A 21,589-nucleotide genomic window follows, 5' to 3' on the forward strand; every position below is an offset into this window, starting at 1 on the left:
CCAGCCTGGGTGTGCAGGGAGCAGCTGGACTCAGATTCTTTTTTCTATGTGTTCTTTTTTTCTGGTCATGCCACGCGGCTTGCAGAATCTTAACTCTGGGACCAGGGACTGAGTCTGGGCGATGGCCAGTGAAAGTGCTGAGTCCTAACCGCCGGACTGCCAAGGAATTCTCTGGGCTCAAATCAGAGGGGGATGCAAAGGGCCAACAGGGAGGAAAATCAGAGAACAGGCTCTTGTGGGGGGTGATGGTGGAGGGGGACAGTGGAAGGATGCTGGCCAAGCAACCTCAGAGCCCAGCCCTGCTCCTTCCACCCTCACTGAGTAGGGGAGAGGGGGTGGTTCAGTCAGCCCAGACACGAGCATCTCCAGCATGCAGCACCCACTATGTGCAGAGTGCCTTCCTGGATCTTGCTCTCTCCAAACTAGATGAATCATAATCAAGGAAAGAGGCAATCCTGCCCAGGACTAGAGCAAGGTGGTGGCAGAGGTGGGGTGACTCTGCATATTTATTTTTTAAAATTAATCATCTCAAGTGTGTTTGAGATGGTTGTTGTTCTGTCGCTAAGTCGTGTCTGACCCTTTGTGACCCCATGTAATGTAGCTTGCCAGGCTTATCTGTCCTTCACTATTCCCCAGAGTTTGTTCAGACTCATGTCCATTGAGTTGGTCATGCCATCCAACCATCTCATCCTCTGTTGTCCCCTTCTCCTCCTACCCTCAATCTTTTCCAGCATCAGGATCTTTTCTAATGGGTCGGCTCATCACATCAGGTGGCCAAAGTGTTGGAGCTTCAGCTTCAGCATTAGTTCTTCCAGTGAATATTCAGGGTTGATTTCCTTTAGAATTGACTGGTTTGATCTCCTTGCTGTCCAAAGAACTCTCAAGAGTCTTCTCCAGTACCACAGTTTGAAAACATCAATTTAAATGGTAATAAATAATTAAATGTATGTATTTATTACTATTATTAAAAATTTTATTGGAATATACTTGCTTTACAAAATAATACTAGTTTCTACTCTACATGTATTTTGAAGGGAAGAAACAGGATTTTCTGTTGGGCTGGGTGGAGAGACAAGAGAGAGAAGAATCCAGAACGAGGCCAGGGTCTCTGATTTGAGTGTCTAGTTAAACAAAAGGAACTTTTCCTGAGAATGGCCTGAGCAAAAGGTTTAGAGGGGCCTGATATTAATTCTTTCCAAGCATGTGCTGTGGACTTCAAGGCACAATGTCCTTCCAAATGTTGTAACCACAATCTGAGTATGAAATACATTTTCCATAGCAATCAGTACACAGAATTTCTTGCAGCTATTTACGCTTACTATATGCCAAGTCAAACATGACTTGGTGCCTGAACAACAAGAAATATGTTGTGTACTCCGGAAAAATCAATTTTTTATTGTATTCCATTTAAAAACAAAGTGCTAATTATGACTTGTCAGTAAGTCATGGCCAGAAATTTGTAAACCACTATTCTGGGTTCTACCTCTTTGAAACTTGTTTTGGGCTTATTACTGCCCTGGAGAAGTCGGGGGGCTCGGGCTGGGCTGACCACGGGGCAGTCAGAGATGGCTCAGGTGACTGGAGCGGGGGAGATGCTCATGACTGGGGAGACCATGGGGAGGTGGGACCCCTGGGGATCCCTCCAGGGATGGCTATGCTGGGTTAGGGAAAAGTTCAAGTCTGCTGACCCAGCATGGAAAACTGGCAGGGACAGGCACTGAGGGCAGCCAGGGTATTCGAGCATGGAGCAGGGGCAAATAGGCTGCTGGGTGGCCTCTACTCATGCAGAGGATGGCCGGGATCTGAGGCACCGTGGAAATGCCACCTGCAGGAGAACAGCCCCTCCGATCCAGCTTCTGGGACCGCTCTGCTGCTTGCTGCCAGTGAGTGCCTGCCCCCTGCTCTCACCAGCCCCAGGGTGGGTGCAGTAATTTAATTATGTCCCCAAGGAGCCTGGCTGTCTCTCCTTCCCCCTCACCATCCTCAGTACATTGGCTTTTATCCTTCAAGGTGGTGGCCTCAGTTGCAGGTGCTATAACTAGGCACGGAACCAGGAAGGAACGGGAATGGAGGGCGTCCCCTGCAGAGAATGGGGCCACATGGCCACCTTCCTGCAGGAGCCAGCATCCAACAAAGAGAAATATGTCTGCCTCCTGAGGCTGGCTCGTGGCTGCATCTAAAAAAATATCGTGGGGACTTTCCTGGTGGTCCAGGGGGCTAAGATCCTGCTCTCCCAGTGCAGGGGGCCCAGGTTCCATCCCTGGTTGGGAAACTAGATCCCACAGGGTGCAACTAAGAGTTCTCATGCCCCAACTAAAGATCCTGCATACTGCTACAAAGATCGAAGATCCTCCACGCCACAACTGAGACCAGGTGCAGTCAAAGAAATAAAAATAAGTATTTTTAAAAATTGCAGTTCTGGGCTTCCCTGGTGGTTCACTGGTTAAAAGAATCTGCCTTGCAATACAGGGGGCATCAGTTTGAGCCCTGATCTAGGAAAATCCCACGTGCAGAAAAATCCCAGTAAGCCGACGAGCAGCAACTAGGGAAACCTGCACACCCCAGAGCCCGGGCTGCACAACAAGATAAGTCACTGTGGTGCACTGTGCCTTGAGAGTAGACCCTATTCGCCGTGACTAGAGAAAGCCGGAGCACAGCAACGAAGACCCAGCGCAGCCAAAAATAAATAAATAAAAAATAAAAATTATGTATACAGTGTGTGTGTGTGGTTCTGTTAGCGAGGAAAGGGGATGATTGGCAAATAACAAGGCTCCCACAGCAGGACTAAGATGACATCTGCATTTTCTAATAGCAGCCCAGTCATTGCTGAGCACTGGAGCGGGGCCTCAGAAGCACCCTGTGTATCCCTTTGATTACGGGAGGTGGTGAGGAAGTCTTGAGAAGGAGCAGAAGAGAGGAGGGGGCTTGGCAGTCAATATTCACCAACCTGGGTGGAATATTTTAATATTTAAACAATCCATTTGACTAACAGAGGTAGGTCGTGTCTGACTGTATGTGACCCCATGAACTGTAGCCCACCAGGCTCCTCTGTCCATGGGATTCCCCAGGCAAGAATACTGGAGTGGGTGGCAATTCTCTTCTCCAGGGGATCTTTCCGATCCAGGGATCGAACCCAGGTCTCCTGCATTGCAGATGGATTCTTCATCCACTGAGCTATGAGGGAAATCCCTGGGGATGCTCAAGAAAGCAGAACAGAGTCTTGCACATAAGGAAACAGGCTAGGAGACAGGAACTTATTCAAGATGGCTGAGAGGTGTTAAAGTAGCTTCTAAGCACTAAGGGTGTGCCTCTAATTACATATAATAACAACATAATGATACTAATTACAATCATCTGACAGCTGTCCCTCTATACCAGGCCTTATTCCAAGCATAACACACATGTTAACCACAGTTTAACATGCAGGTGCATGCTGTTATGTGGGTAGATATGGTACATAGTGAAGATATACCAGGTAAATACTGTTACTGGCAATGTTATGTAGAGGAGGAAGTTCTTGGAAGTTAAGTGGTTCACCCAGGACAATAGTTCTCAACTGGGGTGACTTCGTCCTCCCAGGAGACATTTGGCAGTATTTGAAGGCACTTTGGGGCTTCCCAGGTGGCGCTCGTGGTGAAAAACCTGCCTGTCAAAGCAGGAGACATGAGAGATGTGGGTTTGATCCCGGGGTGGCAAGATTCCCTGGAAGAGGGCACGGCAACCCACTCCAGTATTCTTGCCTGGAGAATCCCATGGACAGAGTAACCTGGCGGGCTATAGTCCATGGGGTTGAAAAGAGTCGGGCACAACTGAAGTGACTTAGCCTACACGCATAGCAAAAATAATTGTTTATAGAGATACTCAAACAGTTTAAATTTCAATCCTTCTGTTAGTGACAAAAACAAGGGAGTGTCACACAAATTTTGATTTGGCTGCACTGGTCTTAATTGTGGCCGGTGGGCGTCTCTAGCTTTTGTGGCCCACGGGGTGGCCTGTGGGATCTTAGTTCTGCTACTAGGGATTGAATCCATGTCCTCTGCATTGGAAGGCGAATTCTTAACCACTGGACCACCGGGGAAGTCCCCCTCCTCCCCTCTGCCGCCCCCTCTACACCACCCCCACCACACACTTGTTTTTGCTGTTTTCCTTGATCCAGAAGGGTTCTTTAGTATACATTACAAGCCTATGGTATTGTCAGGCGAGTGTATTCTCCTCGGTTCTGTCTCATCACAATAAAGATTTGGAGTGACGGGCGTTAAAGCCCTTGGTGCATCACAGCTCTCAGGTCTTGGACAGACCGTGTTATAGCTGTTAGACAATTCAGTGTTACAGCTCCGTGTTACAGCTCTATTTTATTTAGAAAATAGCAGGAGAATCCATCCTCCAGGCGTGAGGGCATGCCGACCCAAGGACACGAAGAGAAGAGAGTGGGGGAGTGCGCCAGCGCACCGAAGAGAGAGGAAGAGAGAGAAAGAGAGAGAGAGAGAGAGAGAGCCCTTTGGCTCCGCTTTTTCATGTTTCCCTCCCCCTGGGCCTGCCCTGTGCAAATTGGGCTCAGCCAGGAGTGCTGTTTGCTCTACCTGAGGTCCTCACTCTCGTCCTCCGACCTTCCTTTGACTTTCCTTTGTTCTATTTTCGTGGGCTCTTCCCTTCCTTGTCTTTTAGCCACCACATTTTGGACTCCTGTTTCCTATTCTAACTGCCTAACGGTATTTTATTGTTCTGTGTCCTTTCAGGAGATGGCCAGTCCACTGAAGCCACAAGAGGAGACAGAGGAGAGGCTCAGGAAAAGCAAGTTCATTGCACTCACAGGTCCTAGAAACCGGAGGTGTGTCACACAGGGCCGCTTGCGAAGGACACCGCGTGGTCAAGGGATCGGAGATAGGACCCAGGGAAAGGCTTAGATCATGACCTTTACTGGAGTTTCCTCAGGAAAGACGGGCTCCCCTGATGGCTCAGCAGGTAAAGAATCCGCCTGCAATGCAGGAGACACAAGAAACACAGGTTTGATCCTTGGGTTAGGAGGATCCCCTGGGGGAGGAAATGGCAACCCATACCAGGATCCTTTCCTGGAAAATCCCATGGAACCAGAGGAGTTGCAGATTGCATGGGGTTGCAGAGTGAAACACAAGACTGAGTGACTAAGAATACAGTAAAGGCAGGGCTTAGTTTCATTGAGTTAGACAAGGCTGTGGTCCGTGCGATTAGACTGACCAGTTTTCTGTGATTATGGTTTCAGTGTGTCAGCCTTCTGATGCCTCTCACAACACCTACCGTCTTATTTGGGTTTCTCTTACCTTGGACGTGGGGTTTCTCTTCACGGCTGCTCCAGCAAAGTGCAGCCGCTGCTCCTTACCTTGGACGAGGGGTATCTCCTCATGGCCGCTCCTCCTGACCTTGAACGTGGAGTAGTTCCTCTCAGCCCTCCTGCGCCTGCGCAGCCACCACTCCTTGGATGGAAGAAAGCCTTCCTCAGCAATCAATGTAAAGAAATAGAGGAAAACAACAGAATGGGAAAAACTAGAGATCTCTTCAAGAAAATTAGAGATACCAAGGGAACATTTCATGCAAAGATGGGCTCGATAAAGGACAGAAATGGTATGGACCTAACAGAAGCAGAAGATATTAAGAAGAGGTGGCAAGAATACACAGAAGAACGATACAAAAAAGATCTTCACAACCCACATAATCACAATGGTGTGATCACTCACGTAGAGCCAGACATCCTGGAATGTGAAGTCAAGTGGGCCTTAGAAAGCATCACTACAAACAAAGCTAGTGGAGGTGATGGAATTCCAGTTGAGTTCTTTCAAATCCTGAAAGATGATGCTGTGAAAGTGCCAACAAATTTGGAAATCTCAGCAGTGGCCACAGGACTGGAAAAGGTCAGTTTTCATTCCAATCCCAAAGAAAGGCAATGCCAAAGAATGCTCAAACTACCACACAATTGCACTCATTTCACACGCTAGTAAAGTAATGCTCAAAATTCTCAAAGCCAGACTTCAGCAATACGTGAACCGTGAACTTCCAGATGTTCAAGCTGGTTTTAGAAAAGGCAGAGGAACCAGAGATCAAATTGCTAACATCTGCTGGATCATGGAAAAAGTGAGAAAGTTCCAGAAAAACATCTATTTCTGCTTTCTTGACTATGCCAAAGCCTTTGACTGTGTGGATCACAATAAACTGTGGAAAATTCTGGAAGAGATGGGAATACCAGACCACCTGACCTGCCTCTGGAGAAACCTGTATGCAGGTCAGGAAGTAACAGTTAGAACTGGACATGGAACAACAGACTGGTTCCAAACAGGAAAAGGAGTCCGTCAAGGCTGCATATTGTCACCCTGCTTATTTAACTTATATGCAGAGTACATCATGAGACATGCTGGGCTGGAAGAAGCACAAGCTGGAATCAAGATTTCCGGGAGAAATATCAATAACCTCAGATATGCAGATGACACCATCCTTATGGCAGAAAGTGAGGAGGAACAAAAAAGCCTCTTGTTGAAAATGAAAGAGGAGAATGAAAAAGTTGGCTTAAAGCTCAACATTCAGAAAATGAAGATCATGGCATCTGGTCCCATCACTTCATGGGAAATAGATGGGGAAACAGTGGAAACAGTGTCAGACTTTATTTTTGGGGGCTCCAAAATCACTGCAGATGGTGATTGCAGCCATGAAATTAAAAGACGCTTACTCCTTGGAAGAAAAGTTATGACCAACCTAGATAGCATATTCAAAAGCAGAGATATTACTTTGCCAACATAGGTCTGTCTAGTCAAGGCTATGGTTTTTCCATTGGTTATGTATGGATGTGAGAGTTGGACTGTGAAGAAAGCTGAGTGCCGAAGAATTGACACTTTTGAACTGTGGTGTTGGAGAAGACTCTTGAGAGTCCCTTGGACCGCAAGGAGATCCAACCAGTCCATTCTAAAGGACATCAGTCCTGGGTGTTCTTTGGAAGGACTTATGCTGAAGCTGAAACTCCAATATTTTGGCCACCTGATTCGAAGAGTTGACTCATTGGAAAAGACTCTGATGCTAGGAGGGATTGGGGGCAGGAGGAGAAGGGGACGACAGAGGATGAGATGGCTGGATGGCATCATTAACTGGATGGACATGAGTTTGAGTGAACTCTGAGAGATGGTGATAGACAGGGGGGCCTGGCATGCTGCAGTTCATGGGGTCGCAGAGTCGGACACGACTGAGCAACTGAACTGAACTGAAAGGCAGGGCAGGGTAAATAATTTGAAATAGGCCATCAGCATGATTTGACCTGGGTTTGATTCCTGGGTGGGGAAGATCCCCTGAAGGAGTGCATGGCAACCCGCTCCAGTATTCTTGCCTGGAGATCTCATGGACAGAGGAGTCTGGTGGGCTACAGTCCATGGGGTCACAAAGAGTCGGATATGACTGAGTGACTAAGCACAGCAGAGCCTGCTGTGGCCCCCTCCTTGCCCAGCAAAGCAGTAAAGCTATTCTCTTCTGTGTGTGCTGAGCTTAGTTGCTCAGTCATGTCCGCCTCTTTGCAACCCCATGGACTGTAGCCTGCCAGGGTCCTCTGTCCATGGGGATTCTCCAGGCAAGAATACTGGAGCGGGTTGCCATGCTCTCCTGCAGGGAATCTTCCTAACCGAGGGATCAAACGCGGGTCTCCTGCATTGCAAGCGGATTCTTTACTGTCCGAGTCAGCAGAGAAGGCCGGATAGTTCTGAGGCCAACCATAAAAGGTCAAAAAGTGAGTGGCAGTCTAGTTCCTGGAAATCTCCACCCCTTCCCCCCAAATAATCTCCCATCCATCAGCCTATGAAATTACCCAGTCCATAAAATCTAACCACACCATATTTTGAGGCCTCTCCGCTTCTAAGATGACCCATGTTCTGTCTGCGAAATGTGTTTCTCTCTAAATAAATCTGCTGCTGCTGCTGCTGCTAAGTCGCTTCAGTTGTGTTCGACTCTGTGCGACCCCATAGATGGCAGCCCACCCGGCTCCTCCGTCCCTGGGATTCTCCAGGCAAGAACACTGGAGTGGGTTGCCATTTCCTTCTCCAATGCATGAAAGTGAAAAGTGAAAGTGAAGTCGCTCAGTCGTATCCGACTCTTCGCAACCCCATGGACTGCAGCCTACCAGGCTTCTCCGCCCATGGGATTTTCCAGGCAAGAGTACTGGAGTGGGGTGCCATTGCCTTCTCCGAAATAAATCTGCTTCTTACCTATTACTTAGTTTCTGACTGAATTCTTTCTGCAATGAGATATCAAGGACCTGACCTTCATTAACTCCTGAGACCAGGTATGATCTGTTAAAAGACCATGGATGCAAACTGGGTTTTGGCTGGGTTCAAGTCTCACTTGCATCATATATAAGCCAGAATGTCTTCCCTAGATGGAAATATGTTAAATTTCTTTCATTGGAACTCAGGGACAGTCTAGGAGGCTGAAGCCTGTTTCCTACAAATAAGAAATGGGGGTCTTGGAAAGGCTTTTGTACCCAGGAGGATCCTACTCCATTTCATTCCCCCCTTTTCTCTGACACCCCTCAGTCTTGGGGGGAACACTATGGGACAAGAAAAGAAATCAAGTTTTGGATAGAGAGGTCAATCATAGACTTGTTAGGGGAACTCGGTTTTACAGGGACTCAGATCAAACAGAGCAGCTCAGCTGTTTCAAACCATGAGCAACTCCACGGCCACTAGGCACTGGGGTTTCCCCATTCCACCCCCCTCCCCGCCGCCGCCTCCCTGTAACAGATAGGCCATAGTTTAGGTAGCCAGGATCTTTCTGGCAATGCCACCCCTGCCACCACTGTGCATGTGTTTGTGTGTCCCCAAGACCACCCCCATGGCTGCATATTCGCCAGAAGGACTTGGGGGTCTCAGCATACAGTTGGACTCACTCCTGAGACACACTCCTTTAGAAGGAGAGGCCAAGCTATGTTAACCCTTTTCTGTTATTTCATCAGACAGCTATTTAATCAACGCGACCTCTTCAGTCTAATGGTTGCAGGAAAGACACACTAAAGGTGGTGATAGTGCATCCAGTTGTAAATGTGCTGAATATTTTGGGTGGAAAAATCCTCTTCGGTAACTACAACTTCTCTTTAAGGTTGAAATTGTGCCCCCCCTGCCAAAAAAAATTTAATTTGGACCTCCCTGATGGTCCAGTGGTTAAGACTTCGCCTTTCAATGCAGAGGGTGAGGGTTTGATCCCTGGTCAGGGAATTAAGGTCCCACATGCCTCGTGGCCAAAAACTCAAAACACAGAACAAAAACAATATTATAACAAATTCAATAAAGACTTAAAAAATGGTCTGTATATATATATAAAACAAAATTGAGGCAGTTTTGGTGGAGTGGATGAACCTAGAATCTGTATATAGAGTGAAGTACATTAGAAAGAGAAAAGCAAGTATTGTATAGTGATGCATATATATATATCAACAGTATCTATAAAAATGGTATTAATGATCCTATTTGCAGAGAAGGAGTGGAGATGCAGATAGAACAGAATTGAGCACACAGTAGGGGAAGGAAAGAGTGGGACAAATGGAAAAAATAACATTGACATATATACACAGCCATGTGTAACATAGATAGCTGGTGAGAAGCTGCTGTATACCACAGGGAGCCCAGCCTGGCGCTCTGTGATGACCTAGAGGGGTGGGATGGGGGAGGAGAGAGAGGCTCAAGAGGGAGGAGATATATGTATAATTATGGCTGATTTGCATTGTTGCATGGTGGAAACCAACACAACATTGTAAAGCAATTTTCCTCTAATTAAAAAATAAATAAAATAAAATATTAAAATATACATTAAAAATATAAAGAGAAGGGTGTGAATTGAGGACTGGCCCTAAGTTGAAACTGTTTCTGGTAATAGAAAGTGACATGGAAATAATAATACTCTTCTCTCTACATTTGCTTGTATACAGAATTCTCCAAAAACATTTTAAAACCCTGTCAGCAAAAATGTCTTCTAAAAGTGGTTATATCTGAAAGTGAAGGGAAATTGCATTAGAGGATGCTTCATATTTGTCTGTAACATAGTATTCCTACACACACATACAGAAAATGAGAAATTCGGATATGCAAAATGAGCAAGTACAGAAGTAACTTCTATCCACTGTTCACCACTGTGGTAAGCCTGTAATGCTTTGGTTCATATTCTTGTTATGAATAGCTCCATCCAAAAGTGAAGTGAAGTGGCTCAGTCATGTCCAACTCTTTGTGGCCCCTTGGACTGTAGCCTATCAGGCTCCTCCATCCATGGAATTTTCCAGGCAAGAGTACTGGAGTCGGTTGCCATTTCCTTCTTCAGGATATGCAGAAGGTAATCCATAATACAAATACAAGGAAATGTATTTAAATAAGCGTGTGTATAAGTTTAATTGAGGCTTTCCAGGCGGCACTAGTGGTAAAGAACCCACGTGCCAATGCAGGAGACCTAAGAGATGCTAGTCCAGTGCCTGGGTTGGGAAGATCCCCTGGAGGAGGGCATGGCAACCCACTCCAGTATTCTTGCCTGGAGAATCTCATGAAAAGAGAAGCCTGGCGGGCTACAGTTCATGGGGTCACACAGAGTTGGACATGACTGAAATGACTTAGCACTCACATACACACATATTAAATTTGGCATATAGATACACACCTACAAATATGCATATAGGTATAACACAACACTTAGGAGTATATATGTGAAAGTTAAATAATATGTTTATTTTTCAGGCAATGGTTTCCATCTTTCCCTTCCTGTAAACTCCTGTCTCATATTCCTTCTATCCAAAGTCCTCGGGTGGAACCAAAAATATCCTCCAGAGTTGAGTCTGAACCAGTATCTATTCCAAGACCACACACTGCATGTGGTCCTGACTCTCAGATCTGTTTCAACCTGTCAATTCCCCTTTGGATGAAACTGACCAAACACCCTCCCTTCGGAGTGTGTTCCAGATTCTACTGCAGGTGGGGGGACACTTCAGGGTGGACACATCAAAGGCAGCAGCAGCTTCATCTGCTTTCCACCCGGAGACCTGGAGCTCCTTAGGGATCCTGCAGCAGGGAGGGGCAGCCATGACCCCTGGACTGGGGTGGGGACAGCGGGATCCTGCCGTTGCAAGGTTCTCTCTTATCCTTGTGACCGGAATGTCACAAATGTGGTGTCACTGTGACACTGTGCCCATATCCACTGCCTGCCTAAGGCTTCTAACCCTGGTAGATAACCTGTGACCCCATGATTTCGTTCAGTTCAGTTCAGTCGCTCAGTCATGTCTGAATCTTTGCGACCCCATGAATCGCAGCATGCCAGGCCTCCCTGTCCATCACCAACTCCTGGAGTTCACTCAAACTCATGTCCATCGAATCGGTGATGCCATCCAGCCATCTCATCCTCTGTCGTCCCCTTCTCCTCCTGCCCCCAATCCCTCCCAGCATCAGAGTCTTTCCCAATGAGTCAACTCTTCGCATGAGGTAGCCAAAGTACTGGAGCTTCAGCTTTAGCATCTGTCAGGACTTGGGAAATAAGGTTCTGACTCCTCCATTCTCTCCACTGGAGAACACCTTCTCCAGATGTTTCCTTCTGTATAGTTTTTCCTCAACTGAAACAGCTCCTTACTCTGAATCCAGTAGTCACCCAGGCTGTAACATTGTATTGCTATTAAAAACCGCTGAGACACTTTGGCACGATCATATTACATTTATTACCTATGATTGGCAGATATGTTCTTGATTTATTCTCTCCATATTTGAAAAGAATTTCAAAATGTAACAAAATAATTTTATACACCGTAGGATCCAGGGTAGGGTTGGGCTCAGGGGACCACCTCATTGTTCACAGCGTGGGCAGAACCCTCTGTCTCGAGTTTTTGAGGCAGTTTGACTTCCTGCTCTGAGTCCTGGTCCCAGTCTTGAAACCCCATGAGGTTAAGTTAATCACCAATGGGGGCTGGGATTTTCTTAGCCATAGGGATGAGCTTCTAGTGCAGATATGAGGAGAGGGCTTTCTGCACAAGACCGAAGAAGCCTCTGCAGCAGAACCAGAAGGAAACAAGGGCACAGGGCACAGGGGCTGAACCAGAGGGCCTGGTGTGGGGGGAGGGGGAGGAGCCTTCTCACCGTCTGTCTGTCTTCACCCGTTCGTCTCCACTTACTAGAACAGTGCCTGCCTTAGAGCCGTGGCAACCAGTAAATCTGATGTACGAACGTTCTTCCTATAGCTTCCAGAACCTGACGACAGGGCCCATTAGAAACTTCAACTGGATTCATGAGATCCCCAGAGGCCAGGAGCTGCAAGTCCCTAATACTGAGATGGCTCAGCCGGGGGTCCCAGAGCCTGAAAGGCATGATCGGGTAGTGCCTGACGGACCCGCACGGTCATGCTCGAGTGTAATGGATAGTTTCCGTGCTGCTCACGTGAGAACTCAAAGTCCCGGACCCAGTGTTCAAAAGACACAAAGCGGACACCTTTCTTGAGGTTGGAGAACACGTGGTTGACCTGTAGACAGAAAAAGAGATTAAGTCCCACTGTGCCTTCCCCTCAAAAGCTGAGTTGGGGGCCTTCTGGCAGGTGGTATTACCTATAGATGGCTGCAACAAGGTCTCTGCTTCCACACATCCTTCTAGAATCACGCCACTCCTCACCCAGGGGTGGGGTCTAATTCCCACCCACCTTGAATCTGGGTGGGTTTCATTGTAACCAAGAGTGTGGTGGGAGTGATGCTGAGTGACTTTCTCCAAGTGACTTCCACAGCAGGATCACAGAGGCAATGCATCTTCTGCTGGTTTCTCCAGCAGCCTCATGGAGCCCTGAGCTACCAGGAAGCAGCTGCCTGCCCCAAAGCCGCCACGCTGTGGGGAAGCCCCAACTAGACCATGCAGGGGGATCCCATGGCCAAGCTCTGAGACTAAACCAAGAGCTGCTTGGCCAGCCACCAGTTGCTGTGTACACACTCACAGCCCACCCTGCCCTTTAGCTCCAGCCAGTGTCTGAATAAGACCAGAGCCAGAAACTCCCAGCAAAATCATCCTCATAGAAACTATGAGAGGAGATAAAATGACTGCTGTTGATATTAAGCGACTAAATTCCGGGGCAATTTGTTAATGCAGCCATAGGTCATCATAGGTTCCACTGTCCTTTCCCATAGCCCTCTCAGAGACTCACCTCAAAGAAGAAATCGTTGCCCAGCTGATTGCTGGGAAAAGGCAAAGGAGAGAAGTGATGCAGGACGGCCTGGTTGGCATCTAAAAGTTGAACAATTAGCCGGTATAAACAGTCAGCGTCTCGGTCATCGAACCACCTATGGCAGAAGGGAGACTGTGAAGCCTGAACTGGTCACCCCATCTCTTTGGGGGTTTGCCTGCCTTCACCTGAAAGGGCTTGCCATGCATACGAGTACCAAATGTTGTCATGGGAACTGGCACGTCAGTGTCATGGGGGAGCCTGACCCCAATGCATATCTAACTGAATCCATCTGCACTAAACACGCCCCCCAGCTGGTCTGCACATTCATTTCAGGAGGAATGACCTAGAATCCCAGGCTTAAAGGTGCATGTGCATGCTAAGTCGCTCAGTTGTGTCCGACTCTTTGTGACCCTGTAGGCTGTAGCCCTCCAGGCTCCTCTGCCCATGGGATTCTCCACACGAGAACACAGGAGTGGGTCGCCATGCCCTCCTCCAGGGGACCATCCTGATCCAGGGATCAAACCCATGTCTCATATCTCCTGCATTGGCAGGCAGGTTCTTTACCACTGGTGCCATCTGGGAAGCCTCAGGGTACCTCCTTCATTGTCTTACTTCTCATCCTATAATATATTTCAGTGGTGGCCAAGATGTCATTTCCAATGTATACAATGGTGATGTTTTAAGGTACAATTTTTTTTATCAGTCGTGTAAGTTTTTTTATCAGTTTTTTTATCAGTCCAGGGGCACCTAAACACAGTGGTGATGGGCTATCCAGCAACATTCAAAGAAACGACCTCCAAATAGACAGCTATGTTATGATGTGAGAAATTAAAATTGAAAGAATTAAGAGTAATAGGCTGTACAAACACACAAACAACTCTTTCACAGAGACTTCATATCACTCCACTTCTTAGAAACAGATGTCCATTCTACTTCTTCCCGTAGTATTTTGTCCTAATTCTGTATTAATATATTTTTGTGTTCTTCTGGACTGCAAGGAGATCCAACCAGTCCATTCTAAAGGAGATCAGCCCTGGGACTTCTTTGGAAGGACTGATGCTAAAGCTGAAACTCCAGTACTTTGGCCACCTGATTCAAAGAGTTGACTCATTGGAAAAGACTCTGATGCTGGGAGGGATTGGGGGCAGGAGGAGATGGGGACGACCGAGGATGAGATGGCTGGATGGCATTACTGACTTGACGGATGTGAGTCTGAGTGAACTCCGGGAGATGGTGATGGACAGGGAGGCCTGGCATGCTGCAATTCATGGGGTCGCAAAGAGTCAGACACGACTGAGCGACGGAACTGAACTGACTTACCTTTCACACTGTTCTGCGTCAGTCACACACACACACACACACACACACACACACACACACACACACACAAATGGCCTGTCAATATGAAATGGTTGGGGCTGACCACATCCTCTGTTGTAGTCACATAATGGAGGCCAGTCACTCCAGATCAACCATGTGACTCAGGATGAAGTACGGAGTATGAATTGACCTGGAGGTTAACATGATAAAACCCTAGTAAAAACTTGGTTGAGGGCTTTCCTGGTGGTTCCATGCGTAAGGAACCAGCCTGCCAATGCAGAAGACAGGGGCTTGCCCCCTGATCCAGGAAGAGCCCACACGCCACTTAGGAGGAACTAAGCCTGTGCACCACCACTACTGAGCCTGAGCTCTAGACCCCGTGCCCTGCAACAAGAGAAACCCACCACAGTGAGAAGCCTGCACGCTGCGGCTAGAGAGCAGCCCCTGCTCGCCACAGCTAGGTAAGTCTCAGCAGCAAAGACCCGGCACACCCTATAAATAAGTAAATAATACAGTAAAATAAGGACTCGGGGACTTCTCTGGTGGTCCATTGGCTAAGACTCTGGATTCTTCAGTGGGGGCGGGCGGGTTTGATCCCTGGTCAGGGAACTAGATCTTACATGCCAGCCCCTCATGCTGGAATTAAGACCCAGCACAGTAAAGCAAATAAATATTTTTTAAAAACTCATTCTTCTGTACAGCTTTTTCTCCACTGAAACAACTGGCTAATATATAACCCTGTCTTCTGAAGATAGGGAAATGGAGGCACACTGTGACTTGTCCAAGGCCACAAAGCCAGGAAACTGGGATTTGAGTGTGAGAGGTCTGGTTCTAGAATCTGACCTCTTAGACAACTCTCCTATCTTGTCCCCTCCTGAACCAAGGAGCATCTCATTCACAGACAAGACTTAGTTGGACCCAAGTCCTCTGCTAGAATCCAACCAGGCATCTTCCAATCCAAGTCCCTTTGGGGGCTGAGAGAGGGTTCAGAGAAAGGATGTTGCTAAGTACTAAAGCTCTGGTGGTGATGAAGTCATTTTCCTTCCTGCTTATCTAAGGGGCTGTTAGGAGATCTACATGAAGTCACCCAAACCAAGGCCAATGCTCAGCTAAAGGGCTGTTTTTGTCATCACACTCACCAGTCGGAGACACGGATCTCAATGTTTCCACTATCCAGGAGTTCCCGCCACAGACCCTCCTTCTCCAGGTCCAACACCTGCTTCTGTTGACACCACCTAGGAAAGAGGGAGCAAGGCCAATGAGAACCAAACAAGTACTCGACAACCACCCTGACCCTTGGGAACCATCACCTGTAGGAAGAGAGGAGCCATCTCTGTCTATAGGCCATCAGCGGGCCCACCCTCTCGTTTTCCTCTGCACCCCGGGCAGCCCCTGCGGTCGGCACTGTCTGGTTCAAGAATCCTTCCATTAAACAACAAAAAAAAGGTTGGTGACCAAGTTCCCCGCCAGCCCACTCGCCCAGGTACAGGCCTCTCCTCTTTCCCATGCCTGCCCCTTTCGCCTCCTCCCACGTGCTTCCACGAGGACCCTTTCCTGGGCTCCCACCTAGGCCATGAGAGCTCTGAGAGTTCCGGAGGAGGTTGCGTCCTATGGGTCTGCGCTCGCAGAAGCGGCCCAGGATGCAGGGCCCGGGGGCGTCAGCAGGGGGCAGGCAGGTGCGGATGACGGGCCACAGGTCGGGGTGTTTCCAGGGCAGGATGCTCCGCCACAGGCCCCAGCCGTCCACCACGTCTCGCCAGCGCCGGCACACCGGGCGGCAGTGCCGGAGCAGCGTGCGTGGGGGCAGGTAGCTCAGCACCTCCTGGAGCAGCTCGTTAGGCAGTCGGCTCAGGTCCAGCACCTCCTTGGGTTCCGTGTCTGGAGTAGCAACACTGGCGGGCAGGCCCCCAGAGGCCCACAGGTCGTCCTCGCCTGGCCAGGCTGCCGCTGCTGGAGACCCCGTGTCAAGATGTCAGAGTGTCCATGACCTCCAGCCTCCACCAGCCCCGCCCCTACCAGCCACACCCCAAGGCTGTCACTCCCCCAAACGCCATCAGCTGCCTCCCTATCTTCATCACCCCCAGCCCCGTCCTTGAGTCCCCAAACTCCCAAGCTGTCCTTGCCAGGCTCCCATCCCCTCCACTCTCCACCGTGCGCCCACAGCCCCCCAACCAGTCCCCTCTGGGGCCGTGCAGCCCCGGAGCCCTACCCTGCATCTCACTCATTGCTCCTTGCAGGCAACCAAGCTTCAGGTACCCCCATCTCTACATCTGCCCTTTTTATTCTCTGGCCCCTCCTTTCTTCCTACCCAGCACCACCCTCCACCACTCCCACTCCCTTTCTGATTCCACATTTTCTGCCTGCCACTCCCTTCTCACTGTCCTGCCCCTCCTCCCTCTGCCTGTACTTACAAGCCTGCCCCTCCCTTTCCTCCCTGAGTGATCTCCAGAAAATCCCTCCATTGGGCTGTATTGGGACCTCAGGGTAGCTACTCAACTGAAGAAAAGCCTTGGAGGAGGGAGGGGTTGGCCGAAGTAGTCAGCCTCGTCATTGTCATCCCCACCAGTGACTGCTTGGAGTATCCCTAACCAGGCTGCAGGACCCTTGGTGCTGGGCTTCCCCAGTGGTCCAGTGGTTATAAGCACACCTACCAATGCAGGGGACACCGGTTTGATCCCTGGTCTAGAAAGATCCCAAACGCCTAAGCGCAACTAAGCCTGAGTGCCACTACTACTAAGCCCATGTAGTAGTAACTACTGAAGTCTGCGTGTGCCTTAGAGCCCACAGTTCAGTTCAGTTCAGTCGCTCAGTCGTGTCCGACTCTTTGCGACCCCATGAATTGCAGCACGCCAGGCCTCCCTGTCCATCACCAACTCCTGGAGTTCACTCAGACTCACGTCCATCAAGTCTGTGATGCCATCCAGCCATCTCATCCTCTCATTCCCTTCTCCTCCTGCCCCCAATATCTCCGAGCCTCAGAGTCTTTTCCAATGAGTCAACTCTTTGCATGAGGTGGCCAAAGTACTGGAGTTTCAGCTTTAGCATCATTCCTTCCAAAGAAATCCCAGGGCTGATCTCCTTCAGAATGGACTGGTTGGATCTCCTTGCAGTCCAAGGGACTCTCAAGAATCTTCTCCAACACCACAGTTGAAAAGCATCAATTCTTAGGCGCTCAGCCTTCTTCACAGTCCAACTCTCACATCCATACATAACCACTGGAAAAACCATAGCCTTGACTAGACTGACCTTAGTCAGCAAAGTAATGTCTCTGCAAGAAATCACCGCAATGAGGAAGCTAGCTGGCAAATGGAAACTAGAGAAAGCCCATGCGCAGCAGTGAAGAACCAGCACCGCCAAAAATAAATAAATTGTTTTTGTTCAGTTGTGTCCAACTCTTTGTGACCCCGTGAACTGCCAGGCTTCCCTGTCCTTCACTATCTCCTTGAGTTTGAATCTTTGCTTTTAATCTGTATATCAACTCTATCCAGTGTATGTTGGCAACTTGATCTCTGATTCCTCTGCCTTTTCTAAATACATTTTGTACATTTGGAAGTTCTTGGTTCATGTACTGCTGAAGCTTAGTTTGAAGGACTTGAGCATAATCTTGCTGGCATGTGCAACTGTATGGTAATTTAAGCATTCTTTGGCATTGCCTTTCTTTGGGATTGGAATGAAAGCTGACCTTTTCCAGTCCTGTGGCCACAGCTGAGTTTTCCAACTTTGCTGACATAATGAGTGCAGCACTTTAACAGCATCATCTTTTAGGATTTGAAATAGCTCAGCTGGAATTCCATCACCTCCACTAGCTTTGTTCATAGTAATGCTTTCTAAGGCCCACTTTACTTCACACTTCAGGATGTCTGGCTTTAGGTGAGGGACCACATCATCATGGTTATCTGAGTCATTAAGAGCTTTTTGGTACCATTCTTCTGTGTATTCTTGCCATCTCTTCTTAATCTCTTCTGCTTCTGGGTCTTTGCCATTAAAAAGAAAAAAAAAAGACCTTTGGTGCTGAGCAATTGCTGTTATTTGGGTCAGACATCTGAGTTGGAGGCTTCCTATTCATTAGGTTGCATAAAATTCTTATCACCTTTAAGTATCCGACATCACTAACTCAGAGATCCCATTGCACAGGAGAAAACAGGCTCCAGCAGGAAGCAAATGCATTTCTATTTGACTCCCTAAATAAGTGCTGTTGTGGTTGTTTAGTCATGTTGTAAGTCGTATCCGACTCTTCTGTGACCTCATGGACTACAGCCTGCCAGGTTCCTCTGTCCATGGGATTTCCCAGGCAAGTATACTGAAGTGGGCTGCCATTCCCTGCTCCAGGAGAATCTTCTCGACCGAGGAATGGAACCTATGTCTCCTGGTTGGCACGTGGATTCTTTACCACTAAGCCACTGAGGAAGCCCCAGCCAACCTTCATGGAGTCTGTTATTACCAATCAGGGTAATAGTAGATATGGCTATGTCCCCACTTCACAGCTCAGAGAACTGAGGCCAAGTGACCTGCCCAAGGTCACACGGCTAGTAGGTGGCAGAGTGGGGATTTGAACCTCCCTCAGAGGACTTCCCTGGTAGCTCAGCTGGTAAAGAATCTGCCTGCAATGCAGTAGACTTTGGTTCGATTCCTGGGTCAGGAGGATCTGCTGGAGAAGGGATAGGCTACCCACTCCAGTATTCTTGGGTTTCCATGGTGGCTCAGCTGGTAAAAGAATCCACCCGCAATGCAGGACACCTGGGTTCAATCCCTGGGTTGGGAGCATCTCCTGGAGAAGGGAATGGCTCCAGTATTCTTGCCTGGAGAATTCCATGGACCGTATAGTCCATGGAGTCACAAGGAGTCAGACACGACTGAGTGCCTTTCACTCAGGCTGGCTCAAGAATCTTTGGTTTTAATCTGTATACTGACTATCCAATAAAAATAAAAGGGGAGTTACATATATAATTTTCAATATTAGCAAGTAAAACTGGGCCTGGGTTCTTGCCCACATGGAACTTACCTTCTAGGGGGAGAGACATGGTGAATAGGAGGCATGATAAGCAAATTAGATACTATTGGGAAACCAGTAAAAAATAAAATCCCTTGGGATTTCCCTGGCAGTCCAGAGATTAAGACTCTGAGCTTCTGCTATAGCAGGGGTGAGATTGATCCCTGGTCAGGGAACTAAGATCCCTGAATGCCAAGGATTGTGGCCAAGAAAAAAAAAAAATCCCCCTGCCACCCTTCCACTCCAATCCTCTCCACAAATGTAGAAGAGAATAAAACATTTTTAACAAATGAAATAAGCATGAAATCAGACTGTGATTCACATTGGCCATCATGAACATAGACTTAACATGGAAATAACCTCATGCATTGGAAGGTGGTCAGTGCTATGGGAAATCGAGGAGGAAAGGGGAAAGGAGGCCATCAGCAGTCTGGGTGGGAGACCCTGAATTCTGAGACATGGATTGACTCTTAAACAGGACAAATTTCTTTTCAATGTGCACATTTTCAATGCGATTTTTACTGTCGAGGTTTTCTAACATGTCCCAAATTGGAAGAACGGGAGGAGCGCCCTGCTCCAACAGTTCACTCCTGGCCAATCTGTTTTCATCTCTACACCCTCTCACTTGCTCCCCCTGAGCAATTTGAAGCAAATCTTAGAAACCACCTCAGTCCCCGGGGTTGCAAAGAGTTGGACACAGCCAAACAACTCACTCTTTCACACTTCAGAAACCACACCCTTCTGTCATAGCAATACATTATTTTTTTGATGTAATCTGTTTGCTAATGAGATTATGAAAATTGATTGGATCCAATCAGGGGTTTAAAAAGTGGTTTAAAAAATAGGTAAAAAAATCTTCAAGTAAAGCTCAAAGGGAAAATACTGACAGGCAAGTTTGCGTCTCCATTCTTCAATTTCCTCCTGAGAGACAATCACAGTTAACATTTGGAATCATATCCCATGGAGTATGCTGATTAAGAAGAAAAACAAATATAATTGGGTTCCAAAAGGGCTTTCCACCTAGAAGATAATGATTTGAGAGTAATGGCTTCCAGGAGGGGAAGGTGTATAAGGCACCCCAGGGGCCTTTTGAGAAAGTTAGGGCTCCATTTTGGGGGTCACAGTAATGGGAGTGCTTTTCGGAAGCCGTGCACTGGACGGCGCCCCCTAGGGGAGAGCCGTCCTGGATTCCTCCTTCTGGTCAATGTGCGTGCTTTCCTGAAGGAGAAAGCTCCCAGATGGGCAGTCACTCGCTCCAACTCCATCTGGCTTCATGTACATTTGGAACAGAGCCAGTGCTCGTGAACACTTATCTTAACTCATAAATGGCCAGGAGGGAGCTCTTTTGACATTTAGAGAAAGTCAGCTTGATAAAACACCTTTTCAAAATTCTGACCCTGAGAGAATAAACGATTTCCTAGGAGAAACCTTAAAGTTATGACTCTTGGTAAGTCCTTGAAAGGTAAAACAGCCCACATCATCTGAGACTACAGCCTTAGCTCAATTTATTTCAGTTCAGTTGCTCAGTCGTGTCCGACTCTTTGCAACCCCATGAATCGCAGCACGCCAGGCCTCCCTGTCCATCACCAACTCCGGAGTTCACTCAGACTCACGTCCATCGAGTCCGTGATGCCATCCAGCCATCTCACCCTGTCATCCCCTTTTCCTCCTGCCTCCAATCCCTCCCAGCATCAGAGTCTTTTCCAATGAGTCAACTCTTCGCATGAGGTGGCCAAAGTACTGGAGTTTCAGCTTCAGCATCATTCCTTCGAAAGAAATCCCAGGGCTGATCTCCTTCAGAATGGACTGGTTGGATCTCCTTGCAGTCCAAGGGACTCTCAAGAGCCTTCTCCAACACCACAGTTGAAAAGCATCAATTCTTAGGCGCTCAGCCTTCTTCACAGTCCAACTCTCACACCCATACATGACTACTGGAAAAACCATAGCCTTGACTAGACGTACCTTTGTTGGCAAAGTAATGTCTCTGCTTTTGAATATGCTAAGTTGGTCATAACTTTCCTTCCAAGGAGTAAGCGTCTTTTAATTTCATGGCTGCAGTCACCATCTGCAGTGATTTTGGAGCCCCCCAAAATAAAGTCTGACACTGTTTCC

At 48.0% G+C, this 21,589-nt stretch overlaps 1 protein-coding gene across 1 annotated transcript; it reads right to left on the bottom strand.

Annotated features, from left to right (window-relative positions):
- On the bottom strand, positions 12,283 to 19,508 carry LOC108638066 (F-box only protein 27-like). The gene is made up of 5 exons (XM_018063167.1): positions 19,490 to 19,508; positions 15,963 to 16,437; positions 15,627 to 15,722; positions 13,147 to 13,282; positions 12,283 to 12,480 (listed from the first exon to the last, which is right to left on the bottom strand). The coding sequence occupies exons 1-5, from the start codon at positions 19,506 to 19,508 to the stop codon at positions 12,283 to 12,285; spliced, it is 924 nt and encodes a 307-aa protein (XP_017918656.1).

This window comes from Capra hircus, chromosome 18 (assembly GCF_001704415.2).
Source record: "Capra hircus breed San Clemente chromosome 18, ASM170441v1, whole genome shotgun sequence".
Classification (NCBI taxonomy): Eukaryota; Metazoa; Chordata; class Mammalia; order Artiodactyla; family Bovidae; genus Capra; species Capra hircus.

Bases quoted from the DNA above. Each gene is read 5' to 3' on its own strand.
- LOC108638066 (XM_018063167.1), bottom strand. The intron at 13,283-15,626 runs GTGAGTGTGATG...CTTCTGCCATAG, and splicing joins GAGATCCGTGTCTCCGACTG to GTGGTTCGATGACCGAGACG. The intron at 12,481-13,146 runs GTGAGTCTCTGA...TTCTGTCTACAG, and splicing joins GCAACGATTTCTTCTTTGAG to GTCAACCACGTGTTCTCCAA.